This window comes from Desmodus rotundus, chromosome 10 (genome assembly GCF_022682495.2).
Source record: "Desmodus rotundus isolate HL8 chromosome 10, HLdesRot8A.1, whole genome shotgun sequence".
Taxonomy (NCBI): Eukaryota; Metazoa; Chordata; class Mammalia; order Chiroptera; family Phyllostomidae; genus Desmodus; species Desmodus rotundus.
In genome coordinates, this window is record NC_071396.1 from 77143071 (window position 1) to 77161900 (window position 18830).

The 18830-nt window shown below is 42.3% G+C and overlaps 1 protein-coding gene across 6 annotated transcripts in view; it reads right to left on the reverse strand.

The window, feature by feature from the left end:
* The window catches only part of OSBPL1A (oxysterol binding protein like 1A), a 201224-nt gene that overhangs the window by 73674 nt on the left and 108720 nt on the right, over positions 1-18830 (reverse strand). For 5 of the 6 annotated variants that reach the window (XM_024580141.3, XM_045188012.3, XM_053912206.2 and 2 more), the window contains one exon: positions 10157-10319. The exons of the other annotated variant lie outside the window; for it this stretch is intronic. In XM_024580141.3, coding sequence (XP_024435909.1) covers positions 10157-10319 — 163 coding nt within the window. The remainder of the gene's footprint in view (positions 1-10156; positions 10320-18830) is intronic. 6 annotated transcript variants of the gene reach the window in all.

Sequence of the window (18830 nt, forward strand, 5' to 3'; positions counted from 1 at the left end):
AGGCAAGAAAAAGGGATAGAAAGTGGCACAGTGAATGTCCCTCTGAGCAGAAAAATGAAGGAAATGAGAGGGTGAGCACTGTGGATATGCGGGATAAGAGGGTTCCAGGCACAGGAAACAATGAAAAGCAAAAGCCTCAGGGAGAACGTGCTTGGCAAGTTCAAGAACTAATACTGAGGTCAGAGTGACAGAAGAAAGTGAGTGAGGACAAGGCAGATTTCAGAAAGGTGACAGAGGGCCAGATCATCTAGGCGTCAGGCTTTTATTCCAGCCAAGAAGAAAAGCCTTTGAAGGGTTCTGTGCAGGGAACTGATAGGAACCGATTCCTATTTCACAATGATCACACCGGAAGCTGTGTTTAAAATGTTGCTGGAAATAGCCCTGGCCAGGTGGCTCAGTTGGATGGAGCATAGTCCCATACGCCAAAAGGTTATGGGTTTGATCCCCAGTCAGGGTGTGTATGGGAGGCAATCAAACAATGCTTCCCTCTCACATCAGTGTTTCTCTCTCTACCTTTCTCTCCCTCTAAAAAGCAAAAAAAGGAAAATCAATAAAAATATCTTGGGATGAGGATTTAAAGACATGTTGCCTACTGGTTAGAAAGCCAGTTAGTAAGCTACCGTAATGATCCAGGTGAGAGATGATGGGAGCTTGGGTCTGAGTGACAGGAAGAGAATTATAGGAAGGGTCCGATTCTTCTGTATTCTGAATGAAGATCCAATAGAATTGCTGGCTAATAAATAAATACATAAATAAATAAATAGTCTGTGATGGGTAATTCAAAAGTTCTCAGCTTTGGACAAATCATCTGGAAAGATGGCTCTTCCATCTGTGACAACATGGAAGACAGCAGAAGAGGCAGGACTGTGAGTAGAAATCAAGAGTTCTCTTCCGCACAGTTTAAGACATTTAGAAGATCTTATTAGACATTTAAGTGAATATGCCAAGGGGACAGTTAGACAGGAGTCTGAGATTCAGGAGAAGACAGGGCTGGAGACACAAAACTACGGGTTTATCAGAATTCAGACAACATTTAAAAGCATGGGACAGATGAGGTCACTTAAGGCAACGTTGGTCAAGCTTTAATGTCCACAGAAATCACCTGTGATTTGGAAAAAAAAAAAAAAAGGCAGATTCTTATGTGCCAGGTCTGCATTTAGGTTCTAAATGGGGCCTCATTCTTCAAAATGTTGTGCCATGTGCTACATACAGAACGTGTTCAGTAACAGTGATATTCTATAGGGCTTAACTGGCTGTACTTCACATCAACCATTCTCCGCAGGGAAATAAAGAAAATACAAAAGTCAATACAACAAGCTCTCTGCCCTTACGGGATGTGCAGTGTTGTTGGGGAAATGAAGAAACACGAAAAAAATTATGTAACAAGAAAAAGGGGCAAGAACAAGGCAGCAAGGCTAAAAGGGGGCGCTGGCGGCAGGAGGGGACTAAGTGCTAGAAATACAAAAGTGAGTGAAACCGCCAAGCACTGGGCAGGTCCACACTATAGAAAAGACACAAGAAAAGACCCAGGTAAGAAATATACAGCTATTTCAAAAACAAAATGTAGAAGGAGTGAAAACACTGGGCTTGGGAAGGTAAAGAACAGTGGGCACAGTGTCCAATTAAGTGGCCAAGATGCACCGTTCTTCCCAACAGCCCTGACTGGCCTCTGTGGCCAAACTCTGTACCTTCTATAGGTAAAATGTCAACACAGACGTTATTACTGTTCTCCAGTACTAACAGATGTACTTACGGGTTTGAACTTTATCTGACATAGGTCGTAACTGTTCCTGTGTTACTCTCCTCAAGAAAAAGCCAAAGCTGTTAAAATACCACCTTCCATTTAGAAAGTTTTGATTTGAAAAGACACAAGCACCTACTCTTGCAGCTGCTGAGAAATGCTGGAACTAGCTTCAATTCATGGCATAAATCTACTGGTTTTACCAATCTACACTATTGGGTTCTATGCATTATTCATGCACATTTTCACCACAATAGCGTCAAGGGGAAAATCTGGCAATAAAGACTCCTTGACCAACTGATCAGCATGATTCTTAAAAAAAAAAAAAAAAAAAAAAAAAGGACGGAAAAACAACACATTTTGAAGTTTTAATATTGAAAAGGCAGATGTTTTGTGAATGTATTATGTCAGACCAGTACTAAAGAATAACAGCCATAAAGTTATTTAACTGGTAATAAATGTTTCAAAAATAAATTCCTTAGAACAGTGATTTTCAAGCAATATGCCGCAAGAGTTTGTAAAACATGCAACACCTGACTATTTTGGTCAGGGGCACCGACTTCTTTTCCCCTAGATCATCAAATAAAAAAATGACCACAGCCAGCACAACAACAGCCATCCAGCGTGGACGAATCAAAATTATACCTACTTTGTGTCAGAGGAACGTCAAGTGTGTTGAGTTTTTGGGGTGTTCCAGTATTTTAGCAGTTAGTTTACGGTGCCAGGAGAGGAAGAGGGTTGGAAACTGCTGCCTCGGAGGGCTACTGGAGACTCACCGAGTCATACACCCTCATCTCCCCCATTAGCCACTTCCTCACTTCCCGCTCTGTGCGCAGGTCTCACAGCTCCAGCTGTATTGTTCGCTCCTGAGAACGAATTTTATTTTTAATGCTCTCATCCCTACTCACTCTCTTGTCACCACCCTCCTCTCCCACCTGGTGTCTCAAGTGGTATGGGCAGACTGTATGAAATCGGCACATGTCACCGATTCTAATGCGCTCTTCATTAAGTACCGATGTATTTTCAGGGAGGACACAAGTATCAATGACATGTGTTCAACAGCCCACGTAACAAACATTGACAGAGCAACTGTGATTCTAGGCTAAGGACTTCAGGGACGTAAACAGGTCTGGTCCCTATCTGAAAAGGGACAAGCACAACCCAATGAAGGAGCTATGAAAGGGGTGCACGTGGGGGGAAGACACGAGAATGAATGGTTAATTCTGCTGGAGGCGGTGGGGCGGGGGAGAGACTACCCAGGACGGGAGACAACTGAGCGACACCTGAAAGCCCTGGCAGGAGAAGAGGGGAGCATACTGTAAACCTGCAACTGACAGGGAAGAACTATGGTAGGAATATGTGGAAGGAACTTCTTTCTTCATCCCTGAAGTGTTTCCCTCTACACATTTCTACACGTCATTTGTGGGCAGAATGAATCTTTCCACAGCACTAGTTAGTTTCTCGCTAAATCTCCGTGCTTCAATATGCGTGGATTGTTTGGTCTTTTCCTCAGGGAGAGTTCACTGACAGGAGCATCAGAAACGTCACTCGGCATACCCACTTTACCACTCCTTACACACAAAAACGAGGACAGAGAGCGTGAGGGTTTGCTCCATTTACCTCCTTTCGAATCCTTTTACACAATGAAATCACCGCACATTGAGAGAAATCTGTTTGCTTTAGGGAATTTTATGCAAACTTTAGTCACTGAGCATACTCAAGTAATAATTTTTAAATAATCAAGAGATCCCATGGGGTTGGAAAGACTACGCTCCACTGTGTGCTTGCATCACGGTTCGCCTCACCCGCGATGTTAGATTTCCACTGGCCCTGGCTATCTGAAAAACTTAAAGGGACGTGGTAAGGGCAAAAAGGAAGTCACAGGACTTTAAATAAAACTATCCTTTTATTTTAAAGGAAGTAACACGAGTTGCCAGCAACTTTCAAAAAGAAGATTAGGCATTTAGTGAAAGTAATTTACAGATATTTTTAAGTAAGTATCTCTAAAAATCTTTTTTTTTCACATCTTTTAAATAGTAAGATAGGTTTGATTTAACTATTATTCTGGTTAGGCAATTAAAAATGAGCTTTAAATGAAATACAGGTACGATTACTTTTCTCATTCTCGCTGAACCGTGTCCAAACACCCGCCATCACGGCCGCACCTGAGGAACGGAGGACGCCAGTGCGGCACGAGCTCAGGAAGTGAAGGGAAGGAGAGGACAAGACTGGGCTGGACAGGCGCGCGTGCGACAGCCTTGAAGGCCCGCAAAGGAATCTGATTTTCATTCTAGGGGCAATGAGAAGACACGGGAGAATTCTAGGCAGGGGAATGCGATGATGTGACTGTCCGTCACTTGGACGGTACAGCACGTACAGAGTGAACTTTGGGAGGCAGGGCAGGGAGCAGGGCCGCGAGTTAGGAGGGTGGACAACAGTGGGTGCAGCGCAGGTGATGACGGCGAGAGCTGACATTTGTCAACTTAGTGTTCCAGACACCGTTTTCAGTACAAATATTTGCGAATTTACTTCTCACTATAACCCCATGACTTATCTGCAGATGAAGAAATGAGGCGCAGAAAAGTGATACAACTTTCCGCAGGGGACAAGCACTGGTGGAGCCACAGTTTACCCACAGCCTTCCAGCCCTAGCGCCTACCCTGATAACGACTGCACGGCAGTGACGGACCACAGATGGGCCCAAGGGATGATCTGAAGGTAGAAAGGACAGGCCTCGGGTCTGGTGTCACAGCTCTGGCATGGGAGTGTCACAAACAACTCCCAGGTTTCTGGCTTTGGGAGATGAAAGAGGTGCCATTTACCAAAATGGGGCAAACCCTAGAAGCAAGAGGATCTGGAAGATCAAGAATTCATTTTTTTCTTACCCAGTTGATAGGTAAGTGCATAAGAGGAGGTCAGATATATAAATTATGGAATTTTGGTAGCCAGAAAACAGTCACCGCCCCCCCCCCCCCCCCCCCCCAAAGATGTCCATGTTCTACTTTCTGGAACCTGTGAACATGCCACCTTACACAGTAGAAGGAATCTGTAGATATGGCTGAGTTAAGGACCTTGACATGGAAGGTGGGCCCATGTAATTCCTAGTGTCCTTATAAAAGGAAGGGAAGAATGTCAGGGTCAGAGAGAGATCGGAAAAATGTCACACGGCTGCCGTTGAAGATGGAGGATGGAGCCTCAAGCTGAGGAAGGCTGATGGTCTCTAGAAGCTAGAGGGGGCAAGGAAACAGACCCTCCCCTGGGTCCTCCAGAAGGAACACAGCCCTGCCAACACCTATACTTCGGGTTTCTGACTTGTGGGACTGTCAGACAATAAGTCTGCATTGTTTTAGGCTCTAACACTAGTAGTAATTTGTTATAGCAGCAGTAGGAAACTATCTCGGGAACTTGAAGTCAGTGTTTAAAAGGATGTGGTACAGCCCTGGCCGGCTAGGTCGGTTGCTTACGGTGCCGTCCTGATACACCGAGCTGTGTGTCCAACCCCCAGTCGGGGCACGTGTAAGAATCAACCAATGAACGCACGAATGAGGAGAACAACACAACTGTTGTCCCCCCCCCCCTACAAGTCAATAAATAAAAATGAGTAAGACTAAAAAAATGATGTGGCATTGACAGTGTAGGAGGAAGACACAATAACTAAAAATCTCGAGTCGGCACCGGGAGATGGGTGCCTGAGCAGATGAGGAGGGAACGGCTTTAATGAGGGGGGTGCATTTCTTCTTTTGTGACAAAAGGAGGAGGAACGGGAATGAAGGCAGGTGTGTAGGGACTGTAGTGAGAAGTCATTCCCAAATGGCAGCTTTTAGGATCTCAGTGAACTGCGTGGCTAGGTCTTCAACAAGTGAAAGCCTTGAACCCACAGCATCGGGCTCTTAATTTTTTTCATTTAAAATATTTTATTCATTTATTTTTTGAGAGAAAGGACGGGAGGGAAGAAGAGAGGAGAGAAACACTGATGTGCCCATGTGCCCCAACCAGAGACCAGGCCCGAAACGCAGGCCTGTGCCCCGACCAGGAATTGAACCACCAACTTTTCGCTTTGCAGGCTAATGCCCAACCAACTGTGACACATGGGTCAGGGCCAGGCTCTTCATTTTAATGCAGTTCTACATTGTACCAAATGACTCCCAAGATTTTCAGTAACAGTAGGAATGGCCACAGAAAGGCTGTTATGTTTAGGTAAATATAATAAAACACGGGTGAGTCATTTAAGGCAGGGAAGAGTGAATGCATGGCCTCTGTCCCTTTGCATCATTTCCTACAGTCACAACAGAATATGCTGATTAACCTAGGTACGTGGACAGTGCCTCAGGATCCTTCTCAACACAGTAATCTAGGGGAGGCGGGGGAAGTAGCAGGCAGTGTAAGCCAATCTGAATGGGCACTGAAGATACAATTTATCTGCCAATACTGACTTAGGGAGTACAGTTCTTTTTATTTCCCCATTCCAAATGAGACAGTTGTGGAGATGAGTGTTACAATATGACTAAGAAGCAGCAAGATGACAGTTGTTGCCAAATGTATATCAAGAAAAGAATGATTAAGAAAACTGGTAAATCAGAGAAGTGCCAGAAAATCAAACTGCATGGAACTCCGACAACCAAGGAATTAAAGAAACAGTCAACCAGACCAACCAGATCAGTGTGCCAAGACAAAGAAATATGTCCCAAATGAAAGAACAGAGCAAAACTCCAGAAAGAGAGCTAAGCAATGAGGATATAGCCTCATTGTGATGGAGAATTCAAAACATTGGTAATCAAGATCCTCACAGAACTGATTGAGACTGGTCGCAAAATGAAAGAACAAATGAAGGATACCCAAGGTGAAATGAAGCAAAATATTCAGGGAACCAACAGTGACAGGAAAGAAACCAGGACTCAAATCAATGATTTGGAACAAAAGGAAAAAATAAACATCCAACCGGAACAGAATGAAGGAACAAGAATCCAAAAAACTGAAGAGAAGCTTAGGAACCTCTGAGACAACTTTAAACAATATCTGAATTATAGGGGTGCCAGAAAGAGCAGAACAAGAGCAAGAAATTGAAAACTTATCTGAACAAATAATGAAGGAAAACTTCCCCAATCTGGTGAAGGAAGTAGACTTTCAGGAAGTCCAGGAAGCCTAGAGAGTCCCAAAGAAGTTGGACCCAAAGAGGAACACACCAAGGCACATCATCAAGTTACTCAATATTAAAGACAAAGAGAGAATCTTAAAAGCAGCAAGAAGAAAGCAGACAGTTACCTACAAAGGAGTTCCCATAAGGCTATCAGCTGATTTCTCAAAAGAAACCTTGCAGGCAAGAAGAGGCTGGAAAGAAGTATTCAAAGTCATGAAAGGCAAGGACCTACATCCAAGATTGCTCTATCCAGCAACACTATCATTTAGAATGGAAGGGCAGATAAAGTGTTTCCCACGTAAAGTAAAGTTAAAGGAGTTCATCATCACCAAGCCCATATTATATGAAATGTTAAAGGGACTTATCTAAAAAATTGAAGATCAAAAACTATGAACAGTAAAATGACAACAAACTCACAACTATCAACAAATGAACCTAAAAAAGAAAAAGAAAAACAACGAAAACAAAAACTAAGCAAACAGCTAGAACAGGAACAGAATAAGAGAAATGGACATAACATGAAGGTTTTCAGTGGCAAGGGGTAGGGGAGGAATGGGGGAGAAAGGTACAGGGAAGAAGCAGCATAATTGGTAGGCATAAAACAGATGGGGAGAGGTCAAAAACAGTATTTGAAACAGAGAATTCAAAGAACTTGTATGTACAACCCATGGACATGAACTAAGGGTGGGGGGATGCTGGAGGGCTAGGGGGTACAGGGCAGAAGGGGGCTGAAAGGGGAAAAATTGGGAAAACTGTAATAGCATAATCAATAAAATATAATTTAAAAAAAAGAAAGAAAACTGGTAAATCATATCATGGTCTTTTACACAACTTTGTACAAGAATGGGCTAGAGTTGTGGTATTGATGGGAAAGATTTCCGAGATACGTTGTTACATGGAAAAGCAGATCCAGAACAATTATGCAGCGAATCCAATTCACAGTGCTTTTTTAAATCGCTATGTAACACATGCACATACACATGTGAATACTTTTAAAAGGTCTGCAAGAGAGTACATCAGACCTCTGTTAAGAACCTCTGAGGACAAGTGCATAATTACAATAAGGGATGAAGGGAAAATTTCACTGAGTGCTATAGGTACTCTTATATTGAATTCTTTATAACAAATGTGTTTTTAATGAATATTAATTTTTTTCTTTTTTCTAAAGGACATAAACGATGAGCAGCTAGAGTGGGTTTTTATATGCTCAGACCTCCTTGTGTTAATCCTGTGATCCCTCCAGGTATCCTCCCTGTTGGATGCCCCAAACTGAAGGAACACAGGAGGTGACACTACTGGACTCAGCACGGGGTATATGTGAATAAATGTCACTCACGGTACATATTTCTGTCACGCATTCCACTGCTTTCAAACCTACCTTCACTTTCTCACCCCAGAATGAGCCACTCTTTTCACAAACACCCCATCTCACTGACAACACCAGAGTTACCATCTTTACTTCAAAACCTGGCTATTCCAATGACTTTTCTGTCCTTTGATTAGATCACACTTCTGACAATGATGTTATTTGCTCTGTTTATGTTATATAATGAATTTCTTTTCCATCAGTCTATCAACGTCATTTTCCTTGTCCTATATTATCACATCATTTTCTTTAACTTCCGTAGCCTAATCTTCTTTAGTTCTCATTTCCATTGGGTTGGCCAAACAGTTCGTTTGGTTTTTTCTGTAAGATGGCTCTAGTAGAGCTTAGTTTTCTTTAAGTTCATTCAAAACAATTCTGTTAGATTGTGTTACGACAGCTGTCATATCAATGTGCATTTAAAAAAAACTTACAAAAATTGGTGAATTTTTGTGCAGCCATTTTAATATTGAAAATGGAAAAAATATGCAATGTTTTTGATACATTGCTTTACTATTTCAAGAAAGGTAAAAACACAACTGAAATACAAAAAAAAAGATTTGTGTGGTGTGTGGAGAAGGTGCTGTGACCTGTGACTGACCAAATGTGTCAAAAGTGGTTTGGGAAGTTTCGTGCTGGAAATTTCTCACTGGACAATGCTCTATGGCCGGGTAGACCAGGTGAGGTTGATAGTGATCAAATAGAGACATTAATTGCTAACAATCGATGTTATACGACGCAGGAGATAGTAGACATACTCAGTATCCAACCAATAAAGTTACTGGTGAAATGAAAGAGGTGTCTTTTGCTTTACGGAAAAAACTAAACCGACTTTTTGGCCAACTCAATATTACCTCTCACTGTGCATCCTTCAATTTCCTATTATAAATTTGACCTTTTAGTTCCTTATCCACTCAGGTCTCCTGACTCCATGGCCGGCTTCTGTGACACCCAGTAAGTGTGTGTATGTTCCCCTAGGACGGTGACTCAGGTACTGCATGTTTTAAAAATTCTTGTGGCACACCGGTTGAAAATTGCTGATCCAGGACATAAGCACTTAAATTTCCTCACATAAAGGAGTTAGTTGTTCTCAATCTCATTGATTTCCGACTAATCCACCCTCCACGTTCCTTCCACACACCCCCCCCACACCTACCTCAAAAAACTTAAATTCCTAAAAAGTTAAAACTACTTAGCAGTATTGTCTTTCACTCTTGACTCTCCATACATTGCCCACCTTCTGAGGTCCCAGTCCATGTCAGGCACTGTCCTAAACACTATTTACACACATGAACTCAATCAATCCTGGCAATTATCCCCATTTTAAGTAAACTGAGAACCAGAGAGGTCAGGGAACTTGCTGAAGGCCACACAGCTGGCCACCATCGGAGGCAGGACTCCCATATGCTACACTGTGCTGGGCATGTGTATCTGAGGCAACGCTAAGCACGCCCCTGCTCCAGCTGCACCGTCACAGCACCTCTACTTTGGCACTTAGTATATTAGACTGTGACCAACTGTTACTTCTCTGTGTCTTTTACTCTGAGGATACAGAGTAGTCTTTGAGAACAGAAATTGTCCATCCTTCTACCCTTCAACATGTAGCAGTAGTACCTGGAACTAGGAGGTATTTAATGGTCACTGAATAAGAAATACTAAATTCATGCAGTTTTAATGGCACCCCATCCCCCGCACAGCATACACTGTCAACAGAGGCAGACTCAGCGGTGACTTTCATTCTAAACTTCCAGGCTCCTCCTTAACAACACAACATAAAACAGAGGTAGTTCGGAGAGCTGCAGTGGTACAGGTCTATCTGTTCAAGCCAGGAAACTCAAGGTGACACCCACTCTGAGACGACATTGAGGTGGTGGACTTGAAATCACCAGTGCAGAAGGCAGGATTCTAGAATTACCTGACAGCGCATCATAGAACTCCTCCTCGCTAAGGATGCTGAGAGGCGGGGAGCCTTTCACTAGAGACTGCTCTAATTCATGATGTTCAGTGGCTAGAGTCTCCAGCGCTTCTGACAAAATTTTGGTCTTTTCTTGCTCCTGTTCCAATTTAAAGTTCCTCACCTGAAAGAAAACAGACGTACAAAAAAGACTTCAGAAAGGAGACATGGACTTACTGAGAAGAATGTGAAAATTACTTGCTTTTCATCCAGTTCAAGTGCAACGTCAGAAATAAAAACAGTCGTGTTATATACACATGGATGAATGAGCGAAATTACTAAGCTAATTCTGTTCTTCCCGTGGGGCCTTTCTTACACCAGGTCTCGCTAATGAAAATAGATTGAGAACTACCAAACAAACCCAGTTCAAACGATCAGGATCCTGGTATAATTAGCCAATTCAGAAATCCTGACACTTTTAAAAAAGAGAGTACCTCTCCCGACTTAATCATGAAGAAGCCAGTTTTTAAACAAAAAAGAAAAACCATCAGCAAGTTGGTGAACAAAATACAGACTTAAAACCATTCCAAATATTAAAATGTGTACCACTTCAAAGCCTAAGATGCTGTCCTCCAGGTTTACTTCCAAAATAGTTGGCATGTCAAAGGAAGGGAAATAAGTTGCCCGGTAATGAAAATTTTAATTTTAAAATTCCATATTCTGGTTTTGATTCCCTATTTTACCTCAAATTTAGTACAGTAAAAAAAAAGTAACTTATAAAAAAGCAAAGTCTGCTTTCATTTTCTATCCCTTGAAGATAAAGTTTTCAAGAAGATGGGACTCTTCCCATCTGATTTAAGAGCATCTGAGCCTTTCCAGCTATCTAGAACCTTCTAAAACTTTAACCTAATCTTCACAGAAGATAGCAGGTACTGAATTTGACAGGCGCGGTGTTATCAGTACATACTTCTGCGCCAGAACTCTGGAAATCACAACTATTCCACAATCTGTGTCAATTTCTTTTTTTTTCCAATATTTAATTTATTTTTAGAGAGGGGAAAGGAGGGAGAAACAGATGGAAACATCAATGTGTGGTTGCCTCTTGTGTGCTTCCCAACTAGGGACCTGTCCCGCAACCCAGGCATGTGCCCTGACTGGGAATTAAACCAGCGACCCTTAGGTTCACAGGCTGGTGCTCAATCCACTGAGCCACACCAGCCAGGGCAATTCGTGTCAATTTCTAGAGTCCACCCAGCGCCTCAGACAGGAGCGAATGAAGATGGGGTTTACTGTTACCCACTGTGTAACCTCCATAGTCTCCAGATCCTTAGCTTTCTCACCTATAAAATGAGAGGATTCCACTATCATCAAATAATCTCATCGGTGGTCTTAAACTCAGTGGCCTTCCTTTTTTTTGTTAACTTTAGCAGCAGAACCGATTCCTCAAACTAACCCCCACCTACAAAGCAGATATTTTAGAAAGCAGAACTGGGCTGGGGAGCACTAGAGCCCCACCTCCACCTCCCTAAGGTTTCCTCAAGGCCCAAAGCCAGGGGCTATTCCAACAGTTTGAAGAGCACTGAATGAGGTGACCTCTCAGGGCTGTTCTCTGAACTCCTCACTCTTCTCCGCTGAGTCTCACCCTTTCACTTCCCGCTGTGCCCTCTCCCAGGCTCCTCCCTTGGACCTCAGAGGCAGCAGGGACAGCCTCTAGTTCTCACTCCAGAGCCCTTCGTGGCCCTGAGTTCCTGGGAGACACACGTTAGGTGCAGTACTCCCAGAGTCCTGGAAATAACTCAAAATACAGCTTTATTAAAATGCTAAGCTTGTAACAGAAATAAGATTAAACCTTTATTATCTTGGGAATAGTTCCAGTTCTCAGGCACCTTAGTGTTTATCATTTTAGCAATGACATTATTAGAAAAAATAGCAATAAGTGATAATGAGCAGAGAAGAGATGCAAAACGTGAAAATTGAATACTTCCATAATTATAATTTTTAAGAAATTACAAAAGACTTGAAAATATTCCTATAATCTAATTTTTATCTCTACAGCATAAATACTTTTACTATGGCTGCAGTCAACTTAAAAGAAAAAAAGCTATCCTTTCTCCATTTGATGGGGTATACAATTCAAATATCTATAAACAAACTACAAAATTGAGCACAATGTCCAAAATGATACTTCTTTAATAGGAAAAAGTACTATCAGCACTGCTGTATTTGCAGGTTCCAAAAACTCCATGGTAGGAAGCATCAAAACTACCCTTGGCCACCTTTTAGCTTTACCTGTTCCACTTTTCAAATATCAAAGTGCAAATGTGCTGCTAAAATTGTACCTTTCGATATAAGCACCAACTGAATTATCCCTTCCACTTAACAAGTACAGAAGTTTTAATACCTAAAGTAGTCTAGCAGATTTCAGAAAAGTGGCAAAAGAAATGATCGAGGCCCCAAATTATCACATTCCCTCAACAAAATATTTTTCAAAATCCAATGTATCTTTTACCCATCTAAAATAAGCATCACCATCTCTGCCACCTTGACATCTGTTCTCACTTGTTCTTCAGGGGAGTGAAGGAAGTGGGAAGCAGAGTAGGGAGAAGCAGCTCCAACCACTGTTCTAGTTCTTCCCCTGTTTTTACTGTCAGTTGATGTGAGTGCGCTCACATTCGTTTCGAGCATACCAGGCTCTTCTGCACTGAAGATACCTTACTCTAACACTACCCACAAGAAGGGCAGTTTCTCCCTTCCTGTGCACTCGTGTATCTGAGAGAGGACGTGTATATATCACAGGAACTACACTAGTAAAGAATTCTTTACTGCTTTCGAGAAGCACCTAAAAACATTCCTTTTAGTCAATCAGAAAGTTCTCTGGAACAATGAAATCTAAATCCTCTACAATCTCGATATTTCACAAACACCTAGAGGATACCCTGTATTTAAAAATTAGTGTGGAACTCCTGATAAAGGTAATACAGAGTGCAAGTTGATAAAATTTTCATCTTGCTTTTGAACTGTTTCCCAATTTGTATTTGCTAGCTCAGAAACTGAGCTGTAGTGGAAACAGGACCTTCTATGCAGGACCTCTTCACAGTTCGGGGCACGGGGCCTGGTTTACGTTACGTACCAATAATATACACATACCGATGATGCTCTTTTAAATTCTCCAACTATAATAATTACCCTAGTTATAAAAGGGAGAAAGACCTTCCTTTACGAAATTAGTGGAGTCCAACATATGTGCATTAGGACATTGCTAGAATATGGCTGGCATTTTATTTTTCAAATTCACATATAACATTTACACCTTCAGCCCTATGACTTTCCCACAACAAAAGTGAACACATAACCAAGTGAACGTAAGTGTCAAAGTTTTATTAGGAACATTTTAAGGACTGACACCACACACTTAATAGTAAACATACACTTTGCTCCATTTACATCTGTATTTACATCCATATATATCTGTAGCTCCTTAAGGCTAATGCAAATTCAAGCCTTTCTGGTCATCTATTCAAACCACTTCAACAGGAAACTATCATGTTACTCCATTTCATTTGGCAGGTGAAATTCCCAGTATTTCCATAGTGCTCTTCACACTAACAGTGAACGGATGCCCACAAAAGAATCCAGATTTCTAAAAAGTCATGTGCTGGCCGGCATATGCACATTTCATCTACTCTCTCATTCTGTTAAGTATCCTGTTGTTTACCTTGTCTCACAGAGGTTGAATTAGGCAGAGATAATAATTAAATCTAGCAAACGCACCACTGACTGGGGAGTAAGTGACTAGGATTCACAGGACACTGTGTCCAATTACCCAATTATTGGACCAAACAATTGGCCCTACCCTGGTCAGTTCAACAGCATTAGCCTCACTCATCTCTTCTCCGCTGTTGGGTATATGGCTAGAATGATAAAGAATGGGTTAACTGAAGACTGAAATACTAGATCTTGAATTTAAAAACATCCAATTTTATCTTTCGGATAAGGAATTACACTGACACTTATTTCTGTGGTTACAGGACCAACGACATACTGACTGTACAGCTCTTTCAAGACAGGTGCTTTCGGTGCCTCCCTGCTGTTGGCGCACAGCTGATGGAAAGCGGCTCTGGTCACACACAGTGGGGGAGGGTCTTCTGCTCAGAGAAGACTGTGGCATTGCTTTGGTGGAGGAGGAGGACAGAGCTCTCGCGCACAGCCAGGCTGGAATCACACACTCACCTCCAGGGTCCAGGAAACTTAAAATTTGATCTCACGTCTGAGGCAAGATCAAGCATGTGCACAGTATATTGTAAACACTCGGTTTGTTTTCTAAATTTACAAAGCACCTTTGCACACACTGAATTTTAGGTTTTCATGAACTCCAATGCCCTTCTGGGCCATCCCATCACTGCCTTCTCTAATGTAATGAAATCCCCTGAAGTTCTTGAAGCTTTTTTCCCCTCAGTCCTTCCTACACTAAGAGATACTTATTTAAGCATAAATGTGCCTCGCTAATCACAACAGATTCATTTTCCTGACAGGAGAATCGGAGAGGTAGGATGAGCCAGGAGGCTGTGGGTGGGGAGGGGACTGCACAGAGCTAGCAGACTGCTGTAAGGACGACTCTGAGTGCGATGGGGGGCCGCTGGAGGTTCTGACTGAGGAGTAATAGTACTGGATTTACATTTTAATAGATCTCTTTGGCTGGTATGTTGAAGAAACCTAAGGGGGAGTAGAATAGGTAAGATTCCTTAAGCCCTGACCAGCATGGCTCAGTTGGTTGGAGCGTCATCTCAAAAGCCAAAAGGTTGCTGGTTTGACTCCCAGTCAGGGTACATGCGGGTTGCAGGTTCGGTCCTGGTTGGGGCACATTCTAAGTCAACCAATTGATGTTTCTCTCTCACATTGATACTTTTCTCTCTCTTTTTCTCTTTCCCTTCCCCCTCTCTAAGAATAAAGAAAAACTTAAAAAAAAAAAAAAAAAGTAAAATCCCTTAAGAGGACAACAATCCAGATAAGAGACAGGTAATACCAAAGGAGATGTTGAGAAGTAGTCAGGTTCTGGATGTGTTTTGAGGGCAGGCCTAAATGATTTGCTGACAGATTAATTATGGAATGCTGGAGAGAAGAGGAATCAAGGATGACTCCAGGGTTTTGGCCTGAGCAACTCAAGTGGGAGTCATCATTCATTACCTAACAGGGTGAAGGCTGCAGGAAGAACAGGGACAACCTCGAACACAGTTTCATAAATTAAGTGTGAGACGCTATCTGACATCCAAGTGCAGATGTCAGGTTGGCAAATAGGTCGCGTATCAAGTGTTCAGGGAAGAGGTCCAGGCTGAACATGTAATACTAGGAGTCATTGGAAAATAGGTTATGCTTTAAGCCATAAGACTAGACAGAATTACTAAGGGGAAAGGGAGATAAAAATATGAAGCAATCCAAGGACTGAGATTTCCTTCTGACAGAAGATAAGAAAGAACCAGCAAAAGAAACAAAAAGAGAGAGGGCAGAGAGATGGAAGGAAAAACAGGAACGTGTGGTATCTGGAAAGGCTAAAGGAAGTATTTCAGGGAATCTCAAGGGGGAGAAGGTGACATGTCAGACAGTAACGACAGGTCAATCAATACGAGAGCTAAGAAAAGACCCTGGACTTGGTGAGGAGGAGGTCAATGGTGGCCTCGACAATAGCAGTTTCGGGAGAGTGTTGAGCAGATGTTAAGGGCAAAGATCTGACTGGAGTGGGTCAAGAAAACAAGAAAAGGAAACAGATAAATATTGCCCATTCTTAAAAAGTTTTGTTGAAAAGGAAAAGAGAAAAGTGAGGCAACTCCTGGAAGGGGACATGGGAGCCAATGAGGCTTTATCATAGAAGATAACCAAGCCATGCTTCCACATTGATGGGAAGGATTCCATGGAGAGGAGGAAATCAGTAACGTAGGACAGAGGGGAGAGAACTGCTGCAGTGACGTTCCTGAGATCCATCCAATCCCAAGTGTACTGTCAGCCGTTGCTGAGGGCACAGAAAGTGCATCCTTAGTCGCAGGGAAAGGAAGTGGGCATGGGCACAGATTCAGATAGGCAGGTTGTGTAGTGAACTTTTTTTCTTTAAAAAAAAAACACAATTATTTATTGATTGTTAGAGAGAGGGGGGAGAAAGAGACAGAAACATTGACTTGTTGTTCTACTTATTGAGGCATTCATTGGTTGATGATTCTTACACGTGCCCTGACCAGGGATCAAACCCACAACCTTGGCATACTGGGAAGACACATAAAGTTTTCTTCTAATTGTTCCTTTTGCCTCAGTGCCTCTGAGAAATACAGAGAACAACAGGAAACAGACAAAGAGGTCATCAATCTCCATGTCCCTGCACGTGATGTAGTAAGAAGCTTCCAGTCTGTTAATGTTATACACAACATAAAAAGTTTGCCAAGATTAAAAAAGAGATCATCTCCAAGGCCGTCCAAAATCTTACTCACACTAACCTGGTCAGCCCAAAACAGGGCTGCTAGTCAAGCATTAGCTGATTGTGACTGGCTCCTGACACCATTAAAAAAGCCCCTTTCTTACTGGCGCCACCAACTTCCGCAATCTGGCTGGAGCCGAGAGAAAAGGAAATCCCGCTGGGAAACACCGCTGGTTCCTCTCTGCCTCAGCCCCTCTGCCTGCAGACAGACAGAGGAGGGCTTCTGTCTGACTGCTGGTTTACTGATGTGCTCGAAGGAAAGGACACCAGGGAGTTTGTTAAACCGCAATTCTGCTAGTTATCTGTTCATTACTTCCAAGTTTATCTTCATTCGGATCAAGTAAGAATTTGGGGGATAACTGGATACTCTTCTACCTAGGACAGAGCTCAGTAAGCAGGTACTTAAGAAATACTTGGTAAGCAAAGGGGGCCTTGAAAAGAAGGTGATAATTGCCCTGGCTAGTGTGGTTCAGTGGATTGAGCACAGGCCTGCAAACCAAAGGGTCACTGGTTTGATTCCAGTCAGGGCACATGCCTGGATTATGAGAGGGAACCACACACTTATGTTTCTCTCCCTGTCTTTCTCCTTCCCTTCCTTTCTCTCTACAAATAAATACATAAAATCTTTTTTCAAGAAAAGAAGGTGATAATGATACTTGGAAGATTCAGTATAAACAGCATACTTGATGCTTATTTTTGTCAGACTGATTTAAAAATAACCTAATAAAAATGAATTCAATTGGAAAGTAGCACTAGGTAAAACAATATAATAGATAAGTTTAGATTTTACACTTCATTTTCAGAAAGCAGAAAAGAGACATGTGTTTTTTGAAACAAAAGCGCTATTCACTTCCACAGTGTGTGACCAACAGTAGGCTCAGTATGCATTTGTTCTGCTGCCTTGCTCGGTGGTTCTTCCGTTTAAAATAACTGGTAAGAGCAAGATCTCATAAAAATTCTCTCTTTCAGTTGCAAAGTTGAATCACTTGACACTGATTAGAACTCTCACATAAGGAGCATCTACAATAAATTAAGTTTCTGTAAATATCTACATTTTACGTTCCAGAAAGAGCATTTGCAGGATTATATTCCTAAAAGTACTATGCACTTCAATGTGCGGTTTCCAATGTATAAGATTCTAGATTATAGTATATTGTATTAAAAGTTTCAAAAGGTAAATTATAGACCAGAATATTAAATTGCCATGTAATGGTATATATTAAACACACTGCAAACAACTTCCGGTGTAATGTAATAAATCAATTTTTGCTACATCAAAATGGCAAAATTCTAGAACTTCCTGTCAAGATGGAGGCGTAGGTAAACATGCTTCACCTCCTTGCACAACTACAGCAAAAATTACAACTAGATTACAAATTAGACTACAACTAGATTACAACTAGATTACAATTTAGATTACAAAACAAATATCACCCAGATTCGTCAGAAATATGAACTATATGGAAGTCTGACAAACAAGGATTTAAAGAAGTCACATTTCATCCAGACAGGTATGAGGGGTGGAGACACACAGAGAGGCAGAGTGGCAGAGACGTGGAACAGGTGATTCCACATTCATGCATGATGGATAAAAATCAGGAGGGACACCTCAGGAGTGAAGGATCCCAGCCCAGACCAGACCACCCAGCCCAGGGTTCCAGTGCCAGAAAGGTAAGTCTCCATAACTTCTAGCTGATAAAACCAGTGGGGATTGGGGCAGCGGAAGAAACTGAAGGATTCTCACAAGACTCCTCTTAAAGGGTCTGCAATGGTCTTGGGACTTATGCAGACCCACCCACTGTGGGATTCAGCACCAGGGCAATAGCTGGAAGGGCACCAGTGGCATATGGGGAGAAGGGGTGAAAGTGAAGTCACTGGCAACAGGCCAAGCGTAGGGAAACAGCTTCCTCCTGGGCAAACCTCCAGAGGCCAGCCAGCAACACTGTCCCTCCCTCCAAGTGCTCCCCGACACAGAGCCACACAGCAGTGACATGCGTTGCCCCACCCTGGCAATTACCTAAGGCTCTGCCCCATACAACTTACAGGTGAGTTTTCTACATAGGCCACACTACTAAGACAGGGAGTCAAAGCAGTTCTACCTAATACACAGAAATAAACACAGGGAGGCTGCCAAATTGAAGAGACAAAGGAATATGGTCCAAATGAAAGAACAGAGCAAAACTCCAGAAAAAGAACTAAATGAAATGCAGATAAACAACCTATCAGATACAGAGT